The following is a 22,444-nucleotide window of genomic DNA, read 5'->3' on the forward strand; positions in this document are numbered from 1 at the left end:
AACTGCCTATTGATAGCCTTTGGCCAAAACTTCTTTATTAGAAAACAAATATTGCCAATATTAAAAGGAAAGCAGGAAATTGGGGAAAATATTTTATAGACAGCCTCACAAATAGAGGTCTCATATGTAAACTAGATTGAAAACTTTGTCAAATCTATAAGAAGCACCATCCCCTGATTGATTAATGGGGAAAAGATATGAACAGACAATTTTTAGGTGAATAAGTAAAAGCCATAGATAAGCATATGAAAAAAATGTTCTAAATCACTAATGATTAAAGAAATGAAAAACAAAACAATTGTAAGATATCATCTCACCCCCATTAGACTGGCCAAAATGACAAAAGAGCAAAATGGCAAATATTAGAATATGGGAAAATGGGAACACTAACATACTGTTGGTAGAGCTGTGAACCATTTTGGAGAGCAATTTGGAACTACACCTAGAGAATTATAAAACTTCATTTCTAGATATGTCAACCAAGAAGATCAAGGAAAAAGGAAAAGAACCCATATGTTCCAGAATATATAGAGTAGCTCTCATTGTGCTGCCAAAGAATTGAAAACTGAAAGGCTGCCCATCAATTGGAGAATGACTAAACTAATTGTGGTGCATGCTTGTAATGGAATACTGCTGTGTCATAAAGAAGCAATGAGCAGGCTATTTTTTTAAACTTAGAAATAACTACACAACATCATTATCTGTTGCCAACAAAATGTGACATGAAAGGTGAAAACATGAAAGATTTAATTTGTATTGAATATGTGGCCTCCCTTAACCCCTATGGAATTCCCCAATTCCATGATGCAAGAAGGTCATAGAGAGGGTGAGACACTTATGGATGTGATGTGAATTTTTTAAACAAGATTAGCAGTTTATTTTGTTTTTGTTTTTTTAAAACTTCTAGTTTTGTTTTTCAATTCAGTTCTCGTTTTGCTTTCAGGTTACTTGTCTTTAATTTTTTATAATCCTCACTAGGTTATTTAGTAGATTTTTAATTTAATTTTTTTTCAACTTTTTCTTGTACTTCCAAATTCACTATTTTTTTCTTTCTCTGTTTTGTTGATAAAACATTTAGAGATATATGTTTCCCCTCAGAACTGCTTTATCTGTATTCCATAGGTTTACATGTGTTGTCTCATTACTTTCATATCCTTTGATTAAAAAGATTGTTTCTATGATTTGTTCTTTGACCTACCTATTCTTTTTACTCAGTGAGTATATAAATAAGTATTTGATAAGTATCCTTATCATGTTCTAAGTCCTAGGGATTCAAAGAAATGTAAAAATATGTCCCTCTCCTTAAGAAATTTACATTATTTTTTTCTTTGGAAAATTTTAATTTAATTAATTTAGAATATTTTTCTATGGTTACAAGATTCATGTTCTTTCCCTCCCCTCTCCTCACCCCCCCCCATAGCTGACACACAATTCCACTGGGTTTTACATGTCATTGATCAAGACCTATTTCCATATTATTGATATTTATACTAGGGTGATCATTTAGAATCTATATCCCCAATCATATCCCCAACAACCCATGTAATCAAACAGTTGTTTTCCTTCTGTGTTTCTATTCCCACAGTTCTTTCTCTGAATGTGGATTCTGATAAGTCCCTCAGAATTGCCTGGATCATTACATTGCTGCTAGTAGAAAAGTCCATTACATTTGTGTATCAGTCTCTGTATACAATGTTCTCCTGGTTCTGCTCCTTTCACTCTGCATCACTTCCTGGAGGTCATTCCACCTCACATGGAATTCCTCCAGTTCATTATTCCTTTCAGCACAACAGTATTCCATCACCAACATATACCACAATTTGTTCAACCATTCCCCAGTTGGAGGGCATCTCCTCATTTTCCAACTTTTTGCCGCCACAAAGAGCATAGCTATGAATATTCTTGGACAAGCCTTTATCCCTATTATCTCTTTGGGGTACAAAACCAAGAGTGGTATGGCTGGATCAAAGGGCAGACAGGCTTTTAGCACCCTTTGGGAAATAGTTCCAAATTGCCTTCCAGAATGGTTGTATCAATTCACAACTCCACCAGCATGTATTAATGCCCCAATTTTGCCACATCCCCTCCAGCATTCATTACTTTCCATTGCTGTCATGTTAGCCAATCTGCTAGGTATGAGGTGATACCTCAGAGTTGTTTTGATTTGCATTTTTCTGATTAGATGGGATTTAGAACACTTTTTCATGTGCTTATTAATAATTTTGATTTCTTTATCTGAAAATTGCCTATTCATGTTCCTTGCCCATTTATCAATTGGGGAATTACTTGATTTTTGTACAATTGATTGATCCCCTTATAAAGTTGTCAAAGATTTTCTTATAAAGATTTTTTCCCAATTTGTTGCTTCCCTTCTAATTTTGGTTTCATTGGGTTTGTTTGTACAAAAAGTCTTTAATTTAATGTAATCAAAATTATTCATTTTACATTTTTTTATTTTTTCTAACTCTTGTTTGGTCTTAAAATCTTTCCTTTCCCACAGATCTGACAAGTATACTCTTCTGTGTTCACCTAATCTACCAATAGTTTCCTTCTTTATATTCAAGTCATTCACCCATTCTGAGTTTATCTTGGTATAGAGTCTGAGATATTGATCCAAACCCAATCTCTCCCTTACTGTCTTCCAATTTTCCCAGCAGTTTTTGTCAGATAGTGGATTTTTGTCCCCAGAACTGGGATCTTTTGATTTATCACAGACTGTCTTGCTGAGGTCACTTACCCCGATTCTATTCCATTGATCCTCCCTTCTGTCTCTTAGCCAGTACCAAATTGTTTTGTTGACCATTGTTTTATTGTACAGTTTAAGATCTGGTACTGCCAGGTTGCCTTCCTTCACATTTTTGTTCATGATTTACCTTGATATTCTTGATCTTTTATTCTTCTGAATAAACTTTGTTATTGTTTTTTCTAATACAGTAAAAAAGTTTCCTGGCAGTTTGATGGATATGGCACTAAATAAGTAAATAAGTTTGGGTTGTATTGTCATTTTTATTATGTTACCTCATCCTACTCATGAGTAATTAATGTTTTTCCAATTTTTTAGATCTAGTTTAATTGTGTGGAGAGTGTTTTGTAGTTGAATTCATATAGTTCCTGTGTTTGTCTCCGAAGATAAATTCCTAAGCATTTTATATTGTCTAGGGTGATTTTAAATGGAATTTCTCTTTCTAACTCTTGCTGTTGGAAGTATATAGATATGCTGATGACTTCTGTGGGTTTATTTTGTATCCTGCAACTTTGCTAAAGTTGTTGATTATTTCCACTAGCTTTTTAGTGGATTCTCTAGGATTCTTTAAGTAGACTATCATCATCTGCAAAGTGTGATAGCTTGGTATCCTCATTACCTATTTTAATACCTGCAATTTATTTTTCTTCTCCAATTGCTACTGCTAGAGTTTCTAGTACAATGTTAAATAATAGAGATGATCATGGACATCCTAGGATACTTCACTCCTGCTCTCAGATAATGCTTGCTGATGGTTTTAGATATATACTATTTATTATTTTTAGGAAAGGCCCTTCTATTCCTAGTATTTTCAATTATTGTGTTGTATTTTGTCAAAGATTTTTTTTTGCATCTATTGAGCTAATCGTGGGATTTTTGTTGATTTCCTTTTTGATATGGCCAATTATGTGAATAGTTTTCCTAATATTGAACCATCCTTCCATTCCTGGTATAAATACCACCGATCATAATGAATAACACTCATGATCACTTTCTGGAGTATTTTTGCTAGTATTCTATTTAAGATTTTTGTATCTATGTAAATTAAGGAGATTGGTCTGTAGTTTTCTTTCTCTGCTTTTGACCTGCCTGGCTTTGGAATTAGTACCATATTTGTGTCATAAAAGGAATTTGGTAGAACTCTTTCTTTTCTTATTCTGTCAAATAGTTTGTATAATACTGGAATTAGTTGTTCTTTAAATGTTTGATAAAATTCACATGTGAATCCATCTGATCCTGGAGATTTTTTCTTAAGAAGTTCTTTGATGACTTATTCAATTTCTTTTTCTGATATGGGGTTAAGAAACTTACATTCTAATGGGCAAGTCAAAACTAGAAAAGTATAAAGGGTCTGTGTTTTGAAGAGATTTCCATGATAGAGATTGCTGGGGGCCATCAAGCCACACTGTTTTGACATGGTCACTTGTGGAAACCAGGAGGTCACAAAGTGGCTCCTATAGGAAGGATGGAGACATCTACTCAGCCCCCCTCTGTTTGACTTCTCTCACTTATCCCCTTATTATTGAAATTGCTCTTACTTATTAGCTCCAGGAAAAAATAGATGACAGCAACATGCTTGCCAGGTTAACACAGATGTTCCACTCTGTCCCCAAAACATCACCAGGAAATCCCACTTACAAAATTAAACCTAAGGATTCTTATGTATTCACTTAGATAGGACCCTCTTTTTGAGGCTAAAAACTTCTGGCAAATTTGTGCTCAGAATTCCCCAACCTAAATTTGGGTCATGTTGATTGACCTCTGACCCTGTACCTAGCAGTAATTTTTTGTTGACTATCTCTTTAGGCTTCCTGTCTGTTGTTAGGATCTATGAAAACATGTATGTTGAGAATGAAACTGTGTAGATATGTGAACATGAGGGTATAAAATAAAGCCAAGCCTCAGTTAAGGTGGAGCAGTTTTCCTGTGAAACCTGTGCTGCAGGTTGAATATGAAAGCTGTATCCCATTCATCATTCCATCAACACTGTCCCTGTCAAAGGGTGATCCACCCCAGAGCAAGGGATTATATTTAGTCCTAGAGATAATTGGGAGCAATTTAAGTTTATTAAATAGAGGGATGACATGGTCAGACCTGCACTTTTGGAAAATCACTTTGGCTAGTGAGTGGCCAAAGGAATGATGAGGGACTTGTGCCAAACCACTCTGAAGATTATTACAATAGTCAGGAATGAAATTGAGGACAGAGAAGGAGACATATAAGAGAGACATGATAAAGGCAGGAATTGGTAACAATTTGGTAGCAAATTGGTAGCAAAATAAGTGTGAGAGAGAAGTTAAGGCTGGACTGGGGTTGGGTGTAGAATGAGAGCTCCTTGAGCACATGAATTTTTATCTTTCACCTTGACTCCCCAGCACCTAGCATAGTGTTGCTTGATAAATACATGTTTGCTTGTTGAATCAAAAGAATGGGATTATAAAGCTTTGTTTATTGAATAAAGGAAATTTTGTTAATGAATATAGGGAAATTCCAATGACTGCCTAAAAAAAATAACTATGCCCCTTGTAGTCTACTTAAAAAGCATATTAACCCTATCTTAAGTCACTCTACTAACTTTTTCTCTTATACTTCTTGTAAAGTGCTACAATATTGGACATCTATAGAATAGAACAACATCTGACAGGATGTAAATTGAGCCAAGTCTAGGTATATAGTCAAATCAAACTGTGTGAATGAGAAGATTAAAAAGTCTAGCACCTGTAACTATCTTTCTGATCTCAGGATCTAGTTCTTTTCAATGAACACAGCAGTTCCCTAAACCAAGATTTCATTTGAGTGGGAAGCTAAAAACAACAGAGACTCTGACCAAAGATTTTCCAGGATTCTGGATTCTGGTTTCTTCTTACAGTACCCTATCCTAAGATAAGTTCAGATTCAAAGACAGAAATAGTGGAAACAAAAGCCTATCACTAGAAGCACAAGACATACCCTGAAGAAAATTCAGAAGAACCTACAGTGATGAATGTTCCAAAAGTAGTGGTGGTATGATATTCCCCAGAAGAAATAAAAGAAATCCAGTTGTGTCAAAGATTTAAGTTGCCTTTACCACATGTGTTCCTTACATGTGTGCTTCTCTACTTGTGACTTCAGCAGGTGCATACTGCCTGCTGTTATGATAGGAATTTGGTGAGAGATGAACAAAAGGGAACAAATTAAAAATTCAGATTTATTGATTGAGAAGGGGAGGAATAGGGGTTAGGAGAAATTCTACAAGTTATCTCACTCTCTATCTTATTAAGCTAAGCAGTAAATTTCCCCAATAACCAAGTCTCACACATGGAGTCAACTCAAAAGGGCCAGGATCTTCAATTGATTAGTGTCCAAACAGGTTCAGTGGTGAGGTGTGTCTTCAGTGTTCTTTATGTAAGCTACCAGCAGCCAGATTCAAAGATTCCTCTCTCTCCAGCTGGTATCAGGAGAAGCAAGAAACCTGTTGGGGGTTTTTTTCCAAGTCTCCAACCAAGGTCCTTCCAGGAGAGAAGTGTGTCAGTTGGGACATAAAACCTTTCCCCAGATCTCCAGTCTTGGGCTCCCATGTGACTTTTAGTCACATGCTCCTATCAGTCACTCACTGATGTATGCACCACTCAGTTTATTGCAAAATGTTCTTTCTCTAGCACATTACCCACTTTTGCAGGAAACAAAAATTGTGTTGGAAACACGATTATTGTATTTTTGCACAATCTAAAATACTTACCAATTGCCTAAACTAAGAAATCAACCCAAAATAACAATCTACACTCAACTGTCTTACTCTAATACTAACCTATTCTAGGGGATTTTAACAAGGAAAAGAAAAAGAAATTAACTAATGAACAAGTACAAATGTCAAACAGAAGCAAAATCAAAACAGCAAATAACATCAAACAAAAGATGAACATAACTTCCATGCAAACATCAAACTTAAAATACTCTTATCAGCTAATACAGAAAATTTTACTATTATTGCAGTACATTAACATTAAACTTAGAGAAATTTTTTTGAAAATTACAATAAACACAACATTGCATAAGTTTTACGCTGAAAATCAAACCAAACATTAAACTCACTTATGCAAATACATGTACCAATAAATATTAGTGAGCTACATACATAATTCACATATATACATATAGTACATGCATACAATATATACATGTATGCTATACACATGTACATATATACAATTATGTACACTTCATATTTACACATATTTTACATATATACATCCACTATAATACAATTAATTTACAATCCTATTATACACCCTATTTACATATATGTACATATTTATTTAGAATTTTGTTTGATATGTGATGTCTTATCTTGTTTGTGTTGTGTAATGTATTATGTAGTGCAAGTCAGTATCTAATTTTCTTATCTTACTTAATCCTACCTAACTAATCTCTATCTTCAAAATACTTCAGCCAAACTAGATTTCTATACCTAAGCTAAATCTAAGTATGTACTTAAATTTTGTTGGTAAATAACATGTCTATAGCTAATCATAATACTGTTAGTACCCTAACTATACATTGTTTCACTCATTTAAATAATGACTCAGTATAACCTAACCATGTTTGTTTTGTGTGTATGTTTTGTTATGTTGTTACTTTTGCTATGTCATGTTGTTATGCTATTTTTAATGTCAGTTACTGTTATGTTACTGTCGTATGCAACATACTTACCCCTACTCAGACTCTCAAATGGACAATATGCTAAAGATCTACCACCTAAACCTTTCTTTCTGAATGCCCCTTGAGTGAATTTTTGCCAAGCAGAACAACTTGAGCAGATCTTATTTGCTACAGTACTTATTCCAGGAGCAATCCATTGTCTCTTTACAGTGTCAATTACAACTTGAGTACCAAAATGATCTTTTGTGTGAATGGCTTGACATAAAAATAGGTGTACAGGTCTTTTGGTAACAGCCACTTTCCTGTATCTGTTAATCATGTTCTTTTCTTGCTCCATTTTTGTATTTCTGAGTCTACATAAGCTTTTTCTACATCATCAGATTCTATAGTGGATAAGCTCATAACATAAACTGGAGTATTTCTGGCAGCAAATTTTGCAGTTATATCAGCTCTATGATTTCCTTTAGCAACTGAATCTCTTCTATTAGTATGACTTCTAAAATGGATTACAGCTATCTGTTTAGGCTTCTAGATAGCATCCAACAATTTAGTTATTATTTCTGCATGAGCAATTGGTTTTCCCGATGAAGTAATAAAACTTCATTGTTTCCAGATCTTTCTTGTAGCATAACACACTGAAAATGCATAATGAGAGTCTGTGTACACATTTGCACATTTACCATCAGCCAGAAAACATGCTTGCTTTAATGCGACTGACTCTGCACATTGAGCACTAATATTACTAGGTAATGATCAACACCACAGTGTCTCAAATTCTGTGACAACTTCAGTACCTGTACATCAAATTCCATTACACAAATATGAAGAACCATCTGTGAATAAAACCAAATCTGGATTTTCTATTGGACTGTCTTTTAAATCCATCCTCAGATTATCCACTAGATCTACTACTTCAACACATTCATGTAATGGTTCGCCGTTCTTTGGCAAATCAGGAAGAAGTGTCACTGGATTTAGTACACAACACCTTTTCAACTTGATTTTTTACTACCTAGAAGTATGATTTCATACTTATTCTTTGGTCTGAATATGTTTGAGTACGAAATTTCTTCATTACTGCTTCTATTTGATGTGAACAAAATACTGTCAAAGGTGATCCCAAAACTAAGTCTGATGACTTCTGGATTAACACAGCTGCAGCTGATACACCCCTTAAACAAGGAACGGTACCTGGAGCAATTGGATCTAGTTGACAACTATAGTATCCAACTATATGATAACTTTGTCCTAAACTCTGTGTCAATACAGCAGGTGCAATTCCTTTCATCTTATTCACAAATAATTGAAAAGGTTTAGTATAGTCTAGGATTCTGAGGGCTGGTGCATATAAAATCGCTTCCTTAAGCTTTTTTAAGGCTTGCACATGTTCAAGTTTGAGTTTCAGAGATTCTGGTTCTGTATTCCTGGTTCTCTCTGTTAAACATTTAGTAATTTCACTATACTCAGGTATCCATTGTCTATAGAAACCAGTTGTTCCAAGAATAGCTCTGAGTTGCTTCCTGGTCTTAAGTGTACTCAGTTTCTGGATTACAAGCTATTCTTTTCTTAGTGATACTTCTGGAACTCTCTGACAACACAAAGCCAAGATATTCAACATGAGGCAAAACCCACTGAACTTTTGCTTTAGAGATTTTATGTCCACTTTTCTGTAATTCAATCAAAAGAATCTTGTTATCTCTTAAAAACTCTTTAGCAGATGGAGATGCTAGGAGGAGATCATCTACAAAATGCACTATTTTACTTTCCTTGAATGTCATTGTTTTAAGTTCTCTGTTCAAAATTTGAGAGAATTGACTCAGGTTATTGCAATTCCCTTGTGGAAGACGAGTCCAGGTCCATAAGTCTCCCATGTGAAAGCAAAGATCTTTTGAGAATCCTCGTGAATTGAACTCTGAACATAAATCTACCACAGTGAAATATCTTGCTTGACTTGGAATGGATGAGATTATAGCAGCTGGACTTGGTACAATAGGATGTGTCTGTATTACCTAATTGTTTACAGCTCTCAAATCCTGTATGAATCTATAGACAATTCTGCCTTCTTGATCTAGCTTTTGCTTTTTTTATTGGAAGTATGGGCATATTGCATTCTGAGAAACATGGAATTATGACCCCTTGTTGAATTAGGGACTCAATAATCAGTCTTATCCCATCTATAGCTTCTTTACTCAAAGGGTATTGAGGAACACAAGGAACTGGTCCTTCCTTGGTTCTCACTGTTACTGGAGTAACTGATTTCAATAGGCCTACACCTGTGGAAGACTTAGACCATAAGTCTTCTGGTATATCCTTGGGAATAGGATTGATGGAATCCAACTCATTATCTGCACTGAGTGAATCTAAGAACAGCAATGGAAAAGCTTTCAGAGATTTTTCTGGGAGTTGTAATATTGTATCCCCAGTGTCAGTAAATTGAATTGTTGCTCACAATATACAAAGCAAGTCCCTCCCAAAAAAGGTTTATTGGACATTCAGGCATACAAAGAAATGCATGTTCCACAGATAGTGGACCTAGAGTTATCATTTTAGGTTGTAATTTTGCTACTCTCTCTGGTTTTCCAGTAGATCCAATCACTTCCATAGTACCAACAACTTTACAATCTTTAGGAAGATGTTGCAAAACAGATTTACCAGCTCCAGGATCCACCAAAAGATCATATATCTGGTCCCCTATACTTACAGAAACATAGGGCTCAGTGCTGTTTGGAGGTAGGAAGTGTCAAGAATTGATGCAAGCATAGTAACATCAGTACAAAGCTCAGTCATTTCCTTTCCATCCAAGTCTACATCTGCTTGAATTACATGACTTTCCCAGGTTTATGTGTCATCAGCTTTTATATTACTCTCATTGGTCCTTAAATTCTCCATCTTAGTATCATTGTTCCCATTTACAATTTCATTAGTATTATGTAGTTTATATTTTTCATTAATTTCTCTTATTCTATATTCATTAGTATTTTCTATTAAATTTATAATACAATGTTCTTTCTCTGTACAATTATTTACACCAATTATATCTTCCTTTGATTCAATTAATCCATCTGTATCACCATGTATTTTATGTTCATTACTCCCAATTTCATTTATCCTCAACTTATTTTCATTTATACCACACTCATTTATTGATTCATTTTCATATATCCCTAGGGAAAACCTTCATAAGGCACTAGAATTTTTACCCTGGTCACCCTTTACAACTTGGCTGTATTTAGGTCTAGCTCCAGAATTTACCCATGAATGCATAGTAGTGTGATCTGGGGCTTGTCCCTGGCAACAGGCTTTCTGGCATTGATTTGCATATCTATTTTGATTATTATTATTGTTCTATATGTTGTTATTATTATAATTTTTATTAATACAGTTATTGTATTGCTTATTAAACCTATATTTCTACTTAGTTGTCTTCTAACTTGATTTCTGAATCTGTAGTCTCTGTACAGATGACAGATTCAATTACAAAGGAAACAGCACCTAGGACCTGATCTCCTCTCACTAGATTTATACTTATTATTATACCTTGGCTGTACAAATCTCAAAGCAACCACAGCCTTTATTTCCTTAATTTCACCTTCTTTAGCTTTCATTTCAGTTTCCTTTAAATTTCTTTTCAAGTTCTCAACAATGAAATCACTATCATCAAATTTTTCTTCTGGGTCATTTGTCAAATAAGTAGCTTTTCTCCTTAATTCATCAAGATCTAGTTCTTCCCAATCAGGATAATTTGATTTTAAAAATTGCCTCACCCTTGGGACTGCATTCTTTACAAAGACCCATTTTATGTATACAATAGTGTTTTCTTCCAGTGCATCCATCCCTAATAGAGTTTCAACTGCATCGGTTATCCTTTCCAGAAAAATTGCAGGAGCTTCAGAAACCTTTTGCTTTATGGCCTCAAACTTTGACCAAGAATTGGACCTTTTAGTATATCTCCCCATAAAATCTATGACTGCATCTCTTGCTCCAATTAATATATCATAAACCTGTATCCAGCTTTAATTCCTCTGGCCAAGACTCTTAACAGAGGATCTGCTCTTGTTTCCTCTATCAACTTATTCCTTTCTCTCTTAGTCAGGACCTCTTTCATTAATATGGCAAAATCAGGATCATATAAGTCAATTGCCCTATGAATTTCCTTAATCACTTTATTTGGATCATCATTAAAATTTGGGGTTCTCCTGATGGATTCAAGGTCCTCCAGGGAAAATCTTTTGTGCATTTTAACCTTATGCACCTCATTTTGTTTAACCACTGGCATATCTCTTAGGGGACATAAATTTACTGTTCCTGCTGCTTTCTCCTGTTCCAGCCTATTTAGTCTTTTCCCTGTGTTTTGTTGTTGTCATTTATACAGTCTTGATTCATATTAATGTTATTTATAAATTGCTCCAGTGTATCCATTTGTTGTTTCATGTGCACAACCATAAGTTTTAAATTAGAATGCCTTCTAAACCAAGTTACTAGATCTTTCAGGCAATTTACACAAAGGCACACAGAGGCACACAGAGGCACGAATTTGTACACAATACACCCACAGATAACAGCAAGGGGTACATAAGTCTATAACATTAACATTACACAGTTTCATATACATTACTGGATTCATACAATCCATTTTTAAAACATAGTGACAGTAGTTAGGGAAGGATACAAAAAAAAGGAATATACATTACATATTGAAACAATACCATTAGCATAGAACTAAACATGCCTGCTGACAGGTTAGTTTCCATAGTCATAGTATTATTCAAAACAATATTATAATATAATTTATACATACAACAAATAAATAATTAAAAAATAAATTTCAAATAAAAAATTTTTTTTCCAAGATGGTCACTTTAAGTTGGCTGCTGGGGGTTTGTCTTAATAACCCTTCTGAGCAAGCCAAGCCCTCAGAATTCTATTTGACTTTCCCCCTAAGCTCCTAGCCACCTAAAGATGGATTAGAATGTTGGCTCAAACTGCTCTCTTTATAGTTAAGAAAGACTAATACAGTAAACATATGATAAACCTCTCTGGCTCTGCCAAACTGTTATGATAGGAATTTGATAAGGAATGAACAAAAAGGAACATATTAAAAAATTCAGATATATTGGTTGGGAAAGAGAGGAAGGAATAGGGGTTAGAAGAAATTCTACAAGTTATCTTACTCTCTAATATCTATAAGTCTATCTAAAACTATCTTATTAAGCTAAGCAGTAAATTTTCCCAATAATCAAGTCTCACACATGGAGTCCAGTCAAAAGGGCCAGGATCTTCAGTTGATTAGTGTCCAAACAGGTTCAGAGGTGAAGTGTGTCTTCAATCTTCTTTACTCAAGTTGCTAGCAGCCAGATTCAAAGATTTCTCTCTCTTCAGTTGGTCTCAGGAGAAGCCAGAAACCTGTTTTTTTTCCAGGACTCCAACCAAGATCCTTCCAGGAGAGAAGTTGTCAGTTGAGACATAGAACCTTTCCCCAGATCTCCAGCCTTAGGCTCCCATGTGACTTTTAGTCACATTCTCCTGTCAATCATTCACTCTGATGTATGCACCACTCAGTTTGTTGCAAAACGTTCTTTCTCTAGCACACTACTGAGATAGTGGAAGATACAACTTATTCAGGATAGAGGTAAATGTTTTGTTGCTACTTTTCTTACTCTGCAATTTCTGTAAATTCTATTTTTTTGAGCTCATTGTGGGCTCATGAGCTTATTTTGGAAGTATAGACTACCTCCCAACTTTCAGGACAGTGTGTTTTCCATGAGGAGCAAACTACATTCATACCTTCAAAATAGTCTGTGTATCCAGACACCTAATACTGTAGCTCACAAGTTCACATTAATGTGTTTATTTCATCCATATGATACAATTAGCTGAAAACAACACATTTTACTGAAAAGACATACCGAATATCTCCCCCATAATATATAAAGTGTATACTCCAACAAATACGCCAGGACAATGGAAATAATAGCTATTGATCATGTTCACAAGTGAGGAGACACACATGTAGGCTGTCACCTGCAACTCTACCTCAGTTACTGTCTTCTCATATAGAGTATCAACTGTTTTCCCCAGCTCTCTATTGATTATGTTGCTATATTGGGCCTAGTCCTGGGTAAGTCTCATGTTTCTGATGCTTAATGATATTTTCCACTGTCTCCAATTCCAGTCTTGGCTACAATCTTGGCCTAAGGTACTGCTATGTACATTCAGAAAAACTAGAAACTATACTCTAGGACCATCAAAAATATCAGCTGTGAGATCCACCATGTCCTGAGCAAGATACCCCCTTTATAAGTGGGATTCTCACATCCTCTAATCAATTAGATTCATTTTTTATTCTGTAGCTAGCCTGTGCTTTCCATTAAATGCTTCCAGATGCTGCCAGATGCAGCTTTGCCAGGGCAAAGCAGAGAGGAAAATATAGAAACCCCAGCCTACCTTGCTACACACTCCAAAAAAGAAGGAAAAATATGAAAAATGAACTCTGATGAATCCTTACTCAAGAACTTAGAATGGAATGAACTCCAAGTTTTTATCTAGTCCACTGATCTCATTCAGTCAGTTAATTTGCTATGTTCATTGGTCTCCTTCATTCAATGGCCAATGCCTATAATTCCACAACTTTGTTTAGGCACCTCCTTTACTCTCTGTTATCAGGTTGTTTAGAAAACTCTACAATTTAATAAATGACTGATCTACCTTTACCTAGTAAAATGACAAAGATAGTGAAACATGGATATGGTCTATGTTGATGTTGCAAAAAATGGAAACACAGGGGCAAGTGGATGTCTGAATACGTTGAGAGCCAGTCCTAGAGATGAGAGGTCCTAGGTCCAAATCTGACTTCAGACACTTAGTAGCTGTGTGACCCTAGACAAGTTACTTAGTTCCCATTGCCTATCCCTTATCACTCTTCTACCTTGGAAACAATATACATTATTGATTCTAAAATGGAAGGTAAAGATTGAAAAAAGACAGAAACACTAGTATAAACTGTTGATAAAGCTATAAATTAGTCCAACTAATCTAGAAAACCATTTGGGCTTAGATGCAAAAAAAGTGACAAGAATATCCAAAACCCCTAACATAAGATCTCTGTTGCTATGGATTTAGATAGAAAGACAGAAAGCAGTCTTGTATGTAATAAAATATTCATAGCAGTGCTTACAAAGAACTACAATCAAAGTGGAAGCCCAAAGATTTGAGAATAGCTAGTTAAATTATAATCCATGAATACAATAGAACAACATTATTACATAGAAACATAGACAAGCCTATGAAATGAAGAAGCAAAAAGAATAGACAACATAACTATTTGAATGCTATTTAGTTTTAATGTTAACTAATCTCATCTTTACCTTGTTCTTTGGACAATTTAAAGTTAGGTCTTTTTAATGCACACATTTATATGCACATATTGACATAAACCTAAAGATGTGCTGTTGTTGTTTTTTATCTTTGACCATGTTTAATCCCAAATTAATAATACTATTATCTTAAAATTCTAGTTATTATGTAGACTTTAAGGAGTTTGCCACGTGTCCCCTTAAAAGTTAAAAAAGCTTTTTTAAAAAATTTTGGAAATATTGAAACAATATTATCGAATCCAAAGCAAATCCCTAATTATATATTTTTCTCAAAAGTAGAATTTTTTATTTTTATTTAAAATTTATTTTATTTTTATTTAAAGAGCTAATTCTCTGACTAATTCTAAGGGACATCTAGGTATCTCAATGGATAGAGTGTCAGATCCAGAGATAGGAGGTTATGGGTTCAAATCTAACTTTAAACATGTCCTGACTATGTGATCCTAGGTAACTCACCTAACCTCAATTGCTTAGTCCTTACCTCTTTTATGCCTTGAAGCTGATAGTATCAATTCAAAGTTCAAAAAAAGGGTTTTTTTTTTAATTGGTTAAATCTAAAGTGACAGAACTGATGAAGATCATCCTTTTCCTAGAAATTAGTCCATATTGTCCCAACCACTGGGTGTACCTATTTTAGTTTAAATATTGCATTGATGTGTACAGATGCATTAGCACTCATTCAACCCCACAACTGCATTCTGGTAACCAAAACAATTGGCTACTATGTAATTCAGTTCTTGTTCCTCTAGATTTCCTCTGGTCTCTGACTTTCAGAACTGTATGCTATTGTCCTTGGAACAAATGGAGTAATATGTCCCAAACCATGTAAAGCATGGATCATTGAAGTGTTCTTGGACTAGAACAATTTACTGATATATTTTCTGTTCCTTTCTCAACAGCACCTTAATGAAAACTTGGCAAAACTTACAACCAAATTTGAGAAAGCAACTGCAGAAAAACTCAAATGTCAGCAAGAAGCTGAACTGACCACAGGTACCATCTCACTTGCAAATCGCCTGGTGAGTCTCACAGATAAAGCTTTAATTGTATGAACAATATATGAATGTATTTAACATACATATATATGTTCAAACTAGCACATTTTGACCTTGGAGAATATATTAAAATGTACTGTAATAAAGGAAAGTAATTTATAAAAACTAAATGAAAAGATTATACTCAAATCTAGTTTTATTTACATTGATTCTTGTTAATGAGGGGAAATTTTAGGTCTACAAGGCTGCCATATTAACTTGTGATCTGGCTTTGTATATATCAGACTTAGTTCCCCCTGGCTCCTGGTTAATATGTATATTGGCAAACAGTTGATTCACACTGACAATTTGTAGAGAGCACTATAAAACAAAATGAAAAGAATGAAAAAAATTGAGGAAAATATGGAGCATCTCATTCGCAAAACAGAGGATTTAGAAAATCATTCTAGAAGAGACAATTTAAGAATCATAGGACTACCAGAAGACCATGACAAAAGAAAAAGCCTGGACATAATACTAGAGGAAATTATCCAGGAAAACTATCCCAATATCCTAGAACAAGAGGGGAAAGTGGAGCTTGAAAGAATCCACAGATCACCTCCTGTATTTAATCCCCAACTGACAACACCCAGGAATAGCAGGAATGTTATAGCAAAACTCAAAAATTATCAGACCAAAGAAAAGATATTACAAACTGCAAAGAAGAAGCCATTCAAATACCATGGAAACATAGTGAGGATAACTCAGGATCTGGCTGCATCCACACGGAAGGACCAAAAGTCATGGAATATGATATTCCAGAAAGCAAGGGAACTAGGTCTACAACCAAGAATAAAATATCCATCAAAAATGACTATATTCTTACAGGGGAAAGTATGGTCATTCAACACAATAGAAGAATTCCAAGCATTTGTAAAGAAAAGACCAGACCTGGAGAGAAATTTTGATATCCAAGCATAGAACTCAAGAGAATCATCAAAAGGAAATTTAAAAAGAGGGGGAAAAGAAAAACAAAACAAAACAACAAAAACAATTTTAAGACTCAATGAGTTAAAATATGTATCCCTATAAGAAAATAGGTCATTGGTAATGCTTGAAAACTGTTGCTATCACCTGGGCAGCTAGAAGAATTACACTTAGAGGGAACAGTGACAAACTGTATAGGATGCAAGGACAAGACATAAATAGGAATATAGATATATGCATGCATAAATACATATACATGTGTGTATATACAACCAGAACAAAAAAAGGGGGGACAGGCTAATACTAAAAGAAATGGGAAAAGAAACAAATGTGGGAAAATTGATATGTCACAAAGTAGCTCATGGCGGGAGGGGGGAGAACAACGATACACTGGAAGGTAAAGAGGTTGGAGATAGGAAATACTCAACTCTTACCTGCTTTGAAACAGAACCAAAGAGGGAAGAACAATCCAATCCATTGGGGCAGAGAATAGAGTTGTGCCCTATATGGGAGTAGAAGGGTAAAAATGGTCAGGTGGGGAGGGAAGCAGTAGGAGAGGGGGGATTTTAAAAAGACTACAGGGGAAAATAAAAGGGGGAATAAGAAGGGAGGGGGTAGATAAGGAAGTAAAATAAGGGTGGGAACTAGGGATACTGATTATAAACAAACACTGGTGTAGAAGAAAATAGTGAAAGAAGAAAAGGCAAGACCAGGAGTAGAAATCAAAATGCTGGGAAATACATAGCTAGTAATCATAACTCTGAATGTGAATAGAATGAACTCACCCATAAAACGCAAGTGAATAACAGAGTGGATTAGAATCCAAAACCCTACCATATGCTGTCTGTAGAAAACACACATGAGGAAGGTAGATATGCAAAGGGTGAAATTAAGAGGATGCAAATCTACTGGGCATCAACTGATAAAAAGAAGGCAGGAGTCGCAATCATGATATCTGACAAAGCCAAAGTAAAAATAAATCTAGTTAAAAGAGATAGGGAAGGTCATCCTGATACATCCTGATAGAAGGCAGTATAGACAAGGAGGAAATATCTGTACTCAATATGTACTCACCAAATGGCATAGCATGCAAATTTCTAAAGGAGAAACTAGAGGAGCTCAAGGATGAAATAGACAGAAAAACTATACTAGTAGGAGACCTGAACCTTCCTCTATCCGAAGACGTGGAGAAAAATAAATAGGAACAAAAAGGAATACACCTTCTTTTCAGCAGCACATGGTACATTCACAAAAATTGACCACGTATTAGGGCACAAAAATGTTGAAAACAAGTGCAAAAGGGCAGAAATAATAAATGCAACAATGCAATGAAAATAATAATTAGCAAGGGTACATGGAGAGATAAATCAAAAATTAATTGGAAATTAAACAATATGATTCTCCAAAACCGGCTAGTTAAAGAACAAATTGTAGAAAGAATCAATAACTTCATTGAAGAAAACGACAATGGGGAGGCAGCTGGGTGGCTCAGTGGATTGAGAGTCAGACCTAGAGATGGGAGGTCCTAGGTTCAAATCTGGCTTCAGACACTTCCCAGCTGTGTGACCCTGGGCAAGTCACCTGACCCCCATTGCCTAGCCCTTACCACTCTTCTGCCTTGGAGACAATACCCAGTATTGACTCCAAGACAGAAGGTAAGGGTTTAAAAAAAAAAGAAAATGACAATGTGAGAAATCCTTTCAAAGCCTATGGGATGCAGCCAAAGCAGTACTCAGGAGGAAAGGTATATCCTTAAGTATGATAAACAAATTAAGAAGGGTAGAGGTCAATGAATTGGGCATGGAAATTTAAAAACTAGAAAGTGAACAAATTAAAAATCCTCAGATAAAGACTAAATTAGAAATCCTAAAAAATCAAAGGAGAAATCACTAAAATTGAAAGTCAAAGAACTATTAATTTAATAAATAAGACTAGAAGCTGGTACTTTGAAAAAAACAAGTAAAATAGACAAAGTACTAGTGAGTCTAATTAAAAAAGGAAAGAAAAAAACCAAATTGACAGTATCCAAGATGAAAAGGGACACCCCACTTCTAATGAAGAGGATATTAAGGTAATCATTAAAAACTACTAATATGGCAATCTAGATGATATGGATGAATACTTACAAAAATATAAATTGCCTAGACTAAAAGAGGAAGAAACAAATTACCTAAACAATCCCATATCAGAAAAAGAAATTGAACAAGCCATCAAAGAACTCCCTAAGAAAAAATTCTCAGGTCCAGAAGGATTCACAAATGAATTCTATCAAACATTCAAAGAACAACAAATCCCAATATTATACGAACTATTTGACAAAATAAGCCAAGAAGCGGTTCTACAAAATTCTTTTTACAACACAAACATGGTACTGATCCCAAAGCCAGGCAGATTAAAAACAGAGAAAAAAATCTATAGGCCAATCTCCCTAAAGAATACAGACGCAAAAATCTTAAATAGGATACTAGCAAAAAGACTCCAGCAAGTCATCACAAGGGTTATCCACTATGATCAGGTAGGGTTCATACCAGTAATGCAAGCATGGTTCAATATTAGGGAAAAACATCCACATAATTGACCATATTAGCAAGCTAACTGACAAAAAACATATGATTATCTCAATAGATGCAGAAAAAACTTTTGATAAACTACAACACCCATTCCTATTGAAAACACTAGAAAGTATAGTAATAGAAGGGCCTTTCCTAAAAATAATGAACTGTATATATCTAAAACCATCAGCAAACATCATCTGCAATGGGGATAAACTCGAAGCCTTCCCAATAAGATCAGGAGTAAAACAAGGATGCCCATTATCACCTTTACTATTTACTATTTAATAAAACAATAATAATTTAATTATTAATTAATTAATTTATAATGTATTATGTATTATATATTTATTTAATCAATTAAAAATAAATTAATAAAATAAATTAAAAGATAAAAAATAATATTTAATAAAACACTAGCATTAGCAATTAGAGAAGAAAAAGAAATTGAAGGTATTAAAATTGGCAATGAGGATACCAAGTTATCACTCTTTGCAGATGACATGATGGTCTACTTAAAGAATCCTAGAGATTCAACCAAAAAGCTAGTTGGAATAATCAACAACTTTAGCAAAGTTGCAGGATACAAAATAAAGCTGCATAAGTCATCAGCATTTCTATATATCTCCAACACAGCTCAGCAGCAAGAACTAGAAAGAGAAAGTCCATTTAAAGTCACTGAGACAATATAAAATACTTAGGAATCTATCTGCTTAGACAAGCACAGGAACACAACAACAAAACACTCCACACAATTAAAACTAGATCTAAACAATTGGAAAAACATTGATTGCTCATGGGTGGGATGACCTAACATAATAAAAATGACCATCCTACCCAAACTTATCTATCTATTTAGTGCCATACCCATTGAACTACCAAAAAACTTTTTTACTGAATTAGAGAAAACCATAACAAAGTTCATTTGGAAGAACAAAGGATCAAGGATATCCAGGGAAATAATGAAAAAAAAAATACAAAGGAAGGTGGCCTTGCAGTCCCAGATCTCAAACTATATTAAAAAGCAGTGGTCATCAAGACAATTTGGTACTGGCTAAAAGACAGAAAAAAGGATCAGTAGAATAGATTTGGCTTAAATGACCTCAGCAAGACAGTCCATGACAAACCCAAAGATCCCATCTTTTGGGACAAAAATCCACTATTTGATAAAAACTCCTGGGAAAATTGGAAGAGAGTGTGGGAGAGATTAGTTTTGGATCAACACCTCACACCCTACACCAACATAAACTCAGAATGGGTGAATGACCTGAACATAGAGAAGGAAACTATAAGTAAATACTTGTCAGACCTATGGGAAGAGAAAGATTTTAAAACCAAGCAAAACTTAGAAAGAGTCACAAAATGTAAAATAAATAATTTTGACTACATCAAATTAAAAAGTTTCCCTACAAACAAAACCAAAGTAACTAAAATTAGAAGGGTGGCAACAAATTGGGAAACAATCTTCATAACAAAAACATCTGACAAAGGTCTAATTACTCGAATTTATAAAGAGTTAAACCAGTTGTAGGAAAAATCAAGCCATTCTCCAATTGAAAAATGGGCAAAGGACATGAATAGGCAATTTTCAGTTAAAGAAATCAAAACTGTTAATAAGCACATGAAAAAGTGTTCTAAATCTCTTATAATCTGAGAGATGCAAATCAAAACAACTCAGGTATCACCTCACACCTAGCAGATTGGTCAACATGACAGCAAAGGAAAGTAATGAAAACTGTCTAGATTATTTTTACTGCATAAAAGTGGTATTGATGAAATACTTTTAGATTTTAAAGGGAAAAGAGGTAACATAATGTAAATTATTTTATTTTTATTTTTATTCAATTTTATTTTATTTTCACATTTTAGTTTCTCTCCCTGCCCCACATTGAGAAAGCAAGAAAAAAAAGCAGATCAGATTTTTCTAATTCCAAAAATTTGTTTTATAGTCAGTGTTCTTTTTTTATTAGTTTAAAATGTTTACAGTGATATGTGTCTAAAAGGATTATATCAATTCTGAAGATTTATTTTATCTTGATAGAAAAAACAAAAGCTGATAATCATCAAATTTTGTTGTTCTAAAGTGTACATTCAGGTAGATTTTTCTTCTCTGGTTTTGAAGGGAGGAAATACTTATTAATGCATTTAGGAATCTGCAGTTCATTAGATTGAGAGATCTATCACTCCTCTTTTCATTTATTTTCATGTGAAATATCCCCCCCATTTATACAACTGAAGTCATTCATTTGTGTGTAATATGTAGTAATAAAGTCTTTTCAGTTTTTCAATTTTTTAAACTTTAGGTTGGAGGTCTTGCCTCTGAAAATGTAAGATGGGCAGAAGCTATTAAGGACTTCAGACAGCAAGAGAATACATTGTGTGGAGATATTTTACTGATTACAGCTTTCATTTCTTACCTGGGATACTTTACCAAGAAATATCGTCAAAATCTTATGGATTGTAGCTGGAGACCTTACCTGAATCAGTTAAAAGTAAGGAAATGAATAAATAACCTGACTGATTATCATAATTCAGACTTGTGAAATGAGGATGAGATAAATGATTGTATTCCCATTTTTATACTATGGAAGCTAAAGTTTCAAAAGGCTATATGACCTTCCCACTGTCACAGCAAGAATATTATTGTATTGACTTTATTCCAACTTTTCTGACTAGTAGTGATAGCAACAACAATAGCAAATCCTCTTCCTTATTTTAAGTTTCACTTAAATAGGATTTGGAAGTGATGAATGAAAGAGAATAATAATTTGTAAAACATCAGGTTTCGTACATTTCTCTTTCCCTAAGGGTGCTTAATACAAATTACTGGTGCCCTTACTCTAAACTCTTGACATTTCTTGGGTTGTAAGAATTCTCTTGCTGGCTCAGAAAATAGAGGGGAAAACTATGCTATAGAATATACACTGAATCCTAAATCTGATGTCATAAAATAGAGTTCCTATTACCAAGAATCTTATGTTTGATGTTATTTCTCTCTTTAAATTCTCTGACTTTTTTATTCCAGATTGTTTTCTACACTGGAGTGATGAGATATATGCCCTTGAATTAGATGCTGACATTGTCTCATAAGTGTGACTGCCACTTGGTTTCACTCCCCTCCCAATTCCATGGGTACAACAAATTCAGATGGTTTTGATTCCTTACTTTGAAAAAAGG

General features: G+C 34.4%; 1 protein-coding gene across 11 annotated transcripts in view; it reads left to right on the top strand.

Annotated features, from left to right (window-relative positions):
- Positions 1-22,444, top strand: part of DNAH9 (dynein axonemal heavy chain 9) — a 755,194-nt gene that overhangs the window by 522,317 nt on the left and 210,433 nt on the right. For all 11 annotated transcript variants that reach the window (XM_056817453.1, XM_056817454.1, XM_016430769.2 and 8 more), the window contains 2 exons: positions 15,654-15,773; positions 21,571-21,759. In XM_056817453.1, the coding sequence (XP_056673431.1) occupies positions 15,654-15,773; positions 21,571-21,759 (309 nt within the window). The remainder of the gene's footprint in view (positions 1-15,653; positions 15,774-21,570; positions 21,760-22,444) is intronic.

Source organism: Monodelphis domestica, chromosome 2 (assembly GCF_027887165.1).
Source record: "Monodelphis domestica isolate mMonDom1 chromosome 2, mMonDom1.pri, whole genome shotgun sequence".
Classification (NCBI taxonomy): Eukaryota; Metazoa; Chordata; class Mammalia; order Didelphimorphia; family Didelphidae; genus Monodelphis; species Monodelphis domestica.